The sequence below is a fragment of the Anopheles moucheti genome, chromosome 3 (assembly GCF_943734755.1).
Source record: "Anopheles moucheti chromosome 3, idAnoMoucSN_F20_07, whole genome shotgun sequence".
Taxonomy (NCBI): Eukaryota; Metazoa; Arthropoda; class Insecta; order Diptera; family Culicidae; genus Anopheles; species Anopheles moucheti.
The window spans coordinates 90,396,375-90,404,551 of record NC_069141.1 but is presented as its reverse complement, the minus strand read 5'-3'; the positions used below and the strand labels follow the sequence as shown (position 1 = coordinate 90,404,551).

At 41.3% G+C, this 8,177-nt stretch overlaps 2 protein-coding genes across 2 annotated transcripts; both read left to right on the top strand.

Moving 5' to 3' along the window:
- The first annotated feature begins 861 nt into the window (after window positions 1-861).
- Window positions 862-3,056, top strand: LOC128305357 (gastrula zinc finger protein XlCGF57.1-like). Its single transcript, XM_053042754.1, has 3 exons — window positions 862-1,201; window positions 1,292-2,148; window positions 2,217-3,056. The coding sequence occupies exons 1-3, from the start codon at window positions 1,088-1,090 to the stop codon at window positions 2,767-2,769; spliced, it is 1,524 nt and encodes a 507-aa protein (XP_052898714.1). The 5' UTR covers window positions 862-1,087; the 3' UTR covers window positions 2,770-3,056.
- A 595-nt stretch (window positions 3,057-3,651) lies between these two features.
- On the top strand, window positions 3,652-6,203 carry LOC128303120 (transcription factor grauzone-like). Its single transcript, XM_053039978.1, has 3 exons — window positions 3,652-3,780; window positions 3,850-4,745; window positions 4,807-6,203. Exons 1-3 carry the CDS (start codon window positions 3,652-3,654, stop codon window positions 5,210-5,212), a joined length of 1,431 nt encoding a protein of 476 aa, XP_052895938.1. The 3' UTR covers window positions 5,213-6,203.
- Window positions 6,204-8,177: the final 1,974 nt, after the last annotated feature.

The following is an 8,177-nucleotide window of genomic DNA, read 5'->3' as shown; positions in this document are numbered from 1 at the left end:
CAATGTATTGGAAGATCTGCTCTCACGCTCAATGATGACATGCGAGAGCTGAACAGCTGTGTGCACACTGGAGGGGAATTGATGTTACCTCTTGTTTTGGATGCTCTCTTGGTGTCAGAAATCGAAAATCGGCTCGTTTACGCATCAGCCGACGAGGAGTTTCAGAATCACACGTACAAAAATTGCACCAAAGCTACGTTTCATGTAACAAGAGTCCATCCAAATCAAGAGGTGATATTTAACCGGATGACTACAGGGTGGTTGAAAACAAGTGTTAGCACAACGATATTAAAAATGTTGCATTATAATTTTGTGTGAATTTTAAGTGAGAATGTAGCGTAATTTAGTGAAACTAATGGTATTATTTGTTGCATGTTTGTAAACTATCATGCGGTTGTTATTAGCTGCCGATAAATTCATTAATGATTGCTGATAATGTCTGTAGTTCTATTCGAGTGATTTTATTTAAATTTGAAGTATATGCATTGTTTTGAAAATTGTCTCAACAATGAACGGTCTAAACAATCGTGCAAAAGAAGATTTGTTATTTTTTAACATATTACTGTTTTATTTTTATAACTAAACATTCAATATAAGTAAGAAAGATCACGATCAGGTGGGGTCTACATTGTTGAGGATAAAAAATCATCCGCTCTTTAGTGGTGTTCTTTCTATTCAATACATCTTTATCGTTTTTACATGTGTAAAATAATTGAAATTTGAACATAGTCGTTTCTTTATATTATTATTCCACCTCCCTGTTTCGACGTACCTGATGGCTCAACCACATCGGAGCCACAGCTTCCAAACGTCAATCGTTTCTTGCCTTTTGCAAATAATTTATCGCACAATAATAAACAATGGTAATTGTTTCACGGTTTTGTTCAAAATGCTATCATTAGCGCCGGATAAGTAAGTAACTCAATCGTCTCGATTTTTAAATGAGATTATCTGGAGGAACCTTCATCTACTTCTGCACTCTGACTGTGGCCAATACGTGAGTTTTCGCGGTTGTAAGGAGATCGCTTCTGATCGCAAGAGAGTAGCTAAATAGTGAAAAACATCATATAAAATCCATGCTATTACCATGGCAACGAAATGCGAAGTTTGTTTCTCAACGGCAGGATGCAAATATAAGGACGTATTCACCGATGCAAATAAACATATTGTAGAAATTATAGCGAAACATCTGTCGCTTGAGGTGAGTACACTACCGGAAGGGCCCAATGTAAAGTATTAAACCATTCCTAATAAAGCAATGGCGTCTCGTTAACCATCCTTTATATTGCAGGTAGAACAATCAGCGAACAATAGCTGGGTGTGTATTAAATGCTGGGATGCTTTGCAAGAATTTCACAAATATTACTGTGACGTTGAAATCGCCCGACAACAATACTCCCGGGCACTGAAAGATAAGGATGACGATGATGTAGCCTCCGGAAGCTTGGAACCGAAGTACAACACCGAATTCTTCGAAGTGAAGGTAGAACCACTGGAACTGTGCGATACCAATGACCAGGATGATGAAAAACCATTGCAATGTGCTTTTGTAAAATGTGAAGAATTGATTGAAATCGATCCTACTGCTCCGACATCGGACGAGGAGGCTCTCCAGGGCAATCAGTCAGACTCTTCATCTGCTGATGATATTAAACTGAGAAAGAAATCGAAAAAACTCCCTATCGATGAAGAGGCAAAGCAAAACAAATCAATCGCCCAGAAGGAGGAGGATGAAAGTTTGATAAGCTTCTATAAACGGATAGTCTGTGAAGAGTGTGATATTAAGCGAATGATCGTTGGCGAGCCACAAATCGATTTCGGTACATGGCGCGCTCTACTGCGACACACCAAGGAGGTCCATAGGCACGACAAAGTGTACGTGAAATGTCCGTTGTGTGATTTGAAGTTGCGAACGAAGCAAACCCTCATACAGCACAAGGATTGTCACGAAAATCCGGAAAAGTATCGTTGTGTGCTGTGTAATGAGATACACCAAAACATGAAGGAACATTTACAGAATAAACACCAGGAAAGGCAGTTCTGTTGCGATATGTGTGGGAAAAAATTTCCGTTCAAGAAACGGTTAACAGTGCACATGAAGAAGATGCACGTCGAGAAGGATATCATTTGCGACCAGTGTCAAAAACCGTGAGTATCCGCGCTTGGTTCCATTTCCTGTTGCAGTGTGTAATTTGTGTTTTCTTTTCTATTTGCAGTTTCACCAAATACACGATCGAAGATCACAAACGATCTGTTCATTCGGCGCGATTTGTGTGCGAACACTGTCCGAAGACGTTCAACAGTCGTTTCCGTTTACTACAGCACATGGAGGAGCACGATGAAAGCCTTCGGAATTCTACCTCCGTGCCGTGCACAATATGTGGGCAGGTGATGAGGGACAAGTACATTCTAACCAGGCACATCAAGCTAATGCACACCGTACAACCGTCGGTGAGCTGTACTACCTGCGGGAAAACGTTCAAGTGCAAACGCAATCTTTCGGTGCACATGACAAATGTGTGCATGGAACCGACCCGATTGTTTCCCTGCACCATCTGCGGTAAGGAGTTCCGGCGGAAGAATAAACTAAAAGAACACATGTCCACGCACACTGGCAAACCGGTGTACAAGTGTTCGTTTTGTCCAGAGACTTTTCGCCAGGATACGCACTTGTACTATCATCGGAAGAATGTACACTATGAGCAGTGGCTGGAAATGCAGCAGCAGCGCAAAGAAGGTGTACGGTTTAAATTGACTGAACTAACATAAATTTTAAGTTCAAGGTAATGTAAAACATTATTCGAAGTGCATTTTGGGAGCTTTTTCCTTCAAATGACCACCAAAAGCGATGTTTAGAGTTTACATTTATGTTAGAGTTTCCAATTTCTACAATATTTAGCATAGGACAATAGTAATTGTATACCCTTTTATTGTAGAACGGCCGGGCTGTATTGCATATTGATAATGATAACTTACGCTAGTATACAGCTCAGATTATAATTTAGTGACATTTATTTCTCCAAACCGTGAAAGAGCGTGAGTTTATTCAGTCGTAAACGTACACCTTATTTAGTGATAAAATAAACAGAAGAGAAATAATTGCAAATTAACTTAAAAAATGCCCCTCAATTCGGATTTATCTTAGAAGTTGTTACGTTGTACAAGAACAGTGTGTAGCGTTCCATGTGCAATTGGGAAGAAATATGCACCGCTAGGATACGAAACGAGAACAGAGTTCCTGCGGTGATATTCACTGCAACTGCGGAAACTTCTGAGCTGCAAGGGTTTGTCTGTAGTGTCTAGAAACCAAACGTGCAGGAAAGGGATAAACTAACCGAATGCAATATCACTAGTCATGATGCCAGTGGATTCCACTGCACTTGTAAAATTGTATAGAAAAATCCTAAAATAAATATAAACCGAAAAGTAGACGTGTGCAACGGCACGTCGATTTTCGATTGAAACGCCTTATGTCTGAGTCGACATAAGACGCGCATATGGTTCCATCATAATGGAGCGAGCGGATTTCTCATAACGTCATACAGCTGTCAAATCCAAAGTTCCAATTGTGTTGTGTGTTTTTGTTTGTTTAGGAGCTGCAATCTAGCGTAATTTCGTATAATATTGTTGCAAGTACTGACAATTCACGCAATGGAGGCCGCTACCAGACAATGTAGGACGTGCCTGTCGGTCAGTGAGTCTGAATATTTGAGCATTTTTGCGGAAGAGAACAGATCGAAGAAAATTGACACAGTTATCGCTACACATCTGTGGTTTGAGGTACAGGATTCTGGGATGAATACATATTTGTGCGTTCAATTGAATTCATTTTTCTCTTTTCCGTTGCAGGTAATTGCCACTGATAATTGCCAATGGGTTTGCCAGATCTGTTGGTCGAAACTGGAAGAGTTTCACAATTTCTACGTTAGCATCGAAGAGACACATAAACAAGGAACAAACCATGGAGATAGTGATAGTGTGGCTGCCAAACCATCTTCTGCTTCACCAACGATTTGCAACGGTCCTACGTACAATACTGAGTTCCTGGAGATAAAAGGAGAACCGTGCGATATCGAGGAGTTTGATGATGACGGATACAGTTTAGCGGGAAGCAGTCCCGGAGATAAAGTATTATCCAGTGCCGATATAAAGAGTGAAGAATCGGAGGAGAGCGAAAGTGAGTCGTCTCAAATACTGGACGAAGGAACGCGAAAAAGAGAAAAGTCTACACGACGAACTCGGCAGTATAAAGTTTCGAAGCAGTCTTCGGGTGAGCGTCTTGCAAAGCGAAAGGCTGGTGGACGCTTCCCGACGGATCCGGAAGAGGACAAGAACATACTGCAGTTCTACAGACGTATTGTGTGCGAGGTATGTGACAACAAGCGGATGATGGTAGGCGAACCACTCATAGAGTACGCGACCTGGGGTGAACTGTTGCGGCACACGAAAGAGCTGCACGGCCATTATAAGATCTTCGTGCAGTGCCCCGTGTGCGAGATGAAGATGCGCACGAAGGTGACGTTAGTACAGCACATGGACATGCACCAGAATCCGGAGAAGTATCGATGCGAGGTGTGCGGCGAGGTGTTTCAGAACATGAAGGAGCACATGCAGAACAAACACGAAGAACGCCAGTTTAGTTGCGATCTGTGTGGAAGCAAGTTTCCATTCAAAAAACGACTCGTGGTGCATATGAAAAAGATGCACGCGGAAAAGAACATCACGTGTGATCAATGTCAGAAATCGTGAGTAGCATCCAGTTGCGTGCCAAGAGCGCAAATGAAGTGTATATTCTCTTTTTTGCAGCTTCACGAGATATACCATCGAAGATCATCGCCGATCGGTGCATATGGCCCGGTTTGTGTGTGAGCACTGTCCGAAGACGTTCAAGATTCGGTTCCGTTTGCATAAACACATGCAGGAACACGACAAAAGCTTACGCATCGCCACGTCCGTGCCTTGTCCAATCTGTGGCCAGGTGATGGGCGATAAATACATTCTCCGGCAGCATATCAAACACATGCATAACGAACAGCAAGCTGTCGACTGTGAGACATGTGGAAAGAAGTTCAAGAACTATCGCAACCTGAAGATACACTTGACAAACGTGTGTATGAAACCGATCCAGCTGCATCCGTGTGCGATCTGTGGCAAGCAGTTCCGGCACAAGAATAAGTTGAAAGATCACATGGCGTCCTGTACGCCAAATTGAAGCGGCACGTTGTTACCTTCGAATCATACGACAACTGCAATGGCTCAGATGATGTTGTTCGGGGTATTTTAAATTTGTGATTTTTGTGGTTGCTGAAAGGCGCCGATTCAAGTAATTCTAAATTTTTATTTATTGATATTCTAATTTAAATCATAACCTTTTTATGCTTATTGATATGGAGCTATAGTAGACGTGGTGAAGGTTGCTAAGGTCACAAAGAGCGTAAATGTTTCTTCTTTCAATCATTCATCTATTCAATCCCAGTGTAGTTTTACAGTAGTGTAGTATTTAGTCCCAGTGTAGATCCCAGTGAAGCAAAATAAGAGGACAATATTCAAAGCGAATATTCAGACTGACTTCCATTCCATATCCTGAAGAATTATCAGCCATACTCATCTGAATTAACTGCATGTAAGAAATTTGTTTCCCTTCATGATTGAAACATTAAGCAAATTTAAAAGATTTCCATACTTTTTCTTTTCCTTTTATCAAAATAATCAACAGTAGACTGATTGTGGCTACGCCGTTGAATAGCTTTTACAAAAGCAAATGATGATAAGCAGCTTTAGAACATTGTACAAAAAATTTTCAGGTTACCCATAGAAAACTCATCATGCCGTGACTACTGGAAGAAGATTTTCGGTATCATTCCCTCCACTCGCGAGAGGTATCAAATAAGGCAACGTGGTTCAACAGTTTTCCCCATACTAATATTATACCAATTTTCTGTTTCAGCTGAATAATAGGTACAATCAATGATGTACATAGTAGGCGAACACATAGAAGTAGTTCATAAGAGCTATCTGTGAGCTAGGCTAGGGGCTTTGGATTAAAGGGAGCGCTATAGAGTTAGTGTCAGCTCTGAGTGTACATTCTTCCTCAAAAACGCCGTTAAGATAGTTCATGCGCCTAACAGTTCACGACGTTATGTGGTAAAACAAGTCTAGTAAGCTAGAACAACCAGGCATGATCTAATAGGTTGTTACACGAAGAAGACGATGAAGTACAGGTACTTATCAATGTTTAGTTCTGTTTTGTGTGTTACATATAACATAAAAATACAAAATTTTATCAACAAAAATCGATCATTTTATTTTATTAATACACCAATCTTTTCTTTGCATTCGTTGACATCTCCCTAGGTTTAGTTGGAACAGCTTCAAAAACGTTTTGGTTGTTAAAGTCCCGTATTTAAGGAAGAAGTACATTGGAATTAGCGGAGATTCCTTTACCCCTTGAAGACATGATGACAGCATTGTAAACTTATTTTCTGAGCGCCGTAAAGCTATAAATTGATATAAGTAAGTATTTTCCGCGAAAGAACATAACATCGACCCACCTGTTTTCCGTGTTCCTTTCTAATGTTTGGCAATTTAAGAAATAAAATAAGATAATAAAATATTTCCAACCTATCAATGTGTTTGACACACCTGACAAAAGAGAAAGTAAAATGTGTTATGCTGCGAGAGCGGAACAGCTGTGTGCGCGCTGGAGGGGAATTAATGTTATCTCTTGTTTTGGATGCTCTCTTGGTAGCGCAAATCTGAAAACGGTTCGTTTGTATGGAATTTCGTATCGCGCTCAATGATACCATGCGAGAGCGGAACAGCTGTGTGCGCCCTGGAGGGGAATTAATGTAACCTCTTGATTTGGATGCTCTCTTGGTGTCGCAAATCTGAAAACGGCCGGTTTTGTATGGAATTTCGCAGCAGCCGATGGAAAGTTTGGGCGAGGATGCCGTTTCATCCACCTTCCTTACCCTAGCGATCGCTCTCACGGGTTTGATGGTATGCAATGCAATAAGGATGGGGAAATTTATGCCACGCCTAGTTTACACTAGCGATAGCTCTCACGGGTTTGATGGTATGCAATGTTCAAAATTAACCACGTTTATTAAATAATACACCCAAATAATTATCCTTACGTATTGTTTTATCAATAGAAATACTTTCGGATGGTACTTGTTGCGAAACGAAAATCGCGAATTTAAGAGTCGAAAGACAATAATTAATTTGCATTGCTGTTAGTATTTTCAGTTTGGTTTCATTTGTTTGTTTGTTCGTTTTTTTATTACACTCTTGCCTTTACAACAAAGTAATTTTGTTATATGAAATAAACGTTACTTTTTAACAAACTTTGTGATAATTAAAGCGCAACAATTCTTACTCAAACTAAAACCAAAACAAATCCGCTGTTGATTCCCTCAGTTGTCCATACACACGCTACACATAGCTACACAGGGGGAACGTACCGTACGGCAAACAGCACTACTCGCGGGAGCAAAGCGTGGGTGTTGTCCACACACACGCAACACAAAACCTCACAAGACGATCGTACCGAAGACCACACAGTTCCACTCGCCTGAGTAAAATGTGGATACAGATCTCATACACGCTACCCAAAGCCAAACATGGCGATCGAATCGCTCGCATGGTGTGAGCGAGATCAGCTGTCGATGCTAAAGCCGAGCTCACTACCGCGCGAATGAGAGAGGGGATTTTCCCCTTAAAGCGATGCAGGGTTGGTGTCGTCTGTATTCACAAGCCGTACTCGGTGTTGTTTTGGTCGGGAACAGCTAAGCTAAGCTAAAATATGCGTAGACAAGTTCAGTAGAGCTTTCGGCTGACCGTTAAATGTTTTTGCTGCCAAAGATAACTTTCTGAACGAGTCAATTATATGAGATACCAAACGAGTCAAACAACATCACGCTGAACATGTCAAAAAAGACCCCAAAAACCCTGCAAAAATATCCAACGTAGGGGAAACTCCTCTCTCACGCGCAATGATAACACGCGAGAGCGGCTCAGCTATATGCACGCAGCAGGGACAACATGTAACCTCTTGATTTGGATGCTCTCTTGGTGTCGCAAATCTGAAAACAGCCGGTTTTGTATAGAATTTCGCAGCAGCCGATGGAAAGTTTGGGCGAGGATGCCGTTTCATCCACCTTCCTTACCCTAGCGAT

Coding starts and splice junctions, on each gene's coding strand:
- LOC128305357 (XM_053042754.1), top strand. CDS start 1,088: ATGGCAACGAAATGCGAAGTTTGTTTCTCAACGGCAGGATGCAAATAT. Junction 1,202..1,291: donor CGAAACATCTGTCGCTTGAG/GTGAGTACACTA, acceptor TTTATATTGCAG/GTAGAACAATCAGCGAACAA. Junction 2,149..2,216: donor TGCGACCAGTGTCAAAAACC/GTGAGTATCCGC, acceptor TTCTATTTGCAG/TTTCACCAAATACACGATCG.
- LOC128303120 (XM_053039978.1), top strand. CDS start 3,652: ATGGAGGCCGCTACCAGACAATGTAGGACGTGCCTGTCGGTCAGTGAG. Junction 3,781..3,849: donor CTACACATCTGTGGTTTGAG/GTACAGGATTCT, acceptor TTTCCGTTGCAG/GTAATTGCCACTGATAATTG. Junction 4,746..4,806: donor TGTGATCAATGTCAGAAATC/GTGAGTAGCATC, acceptor TCTTTTTTGCAG/CTTCACGAGATATACCATCG.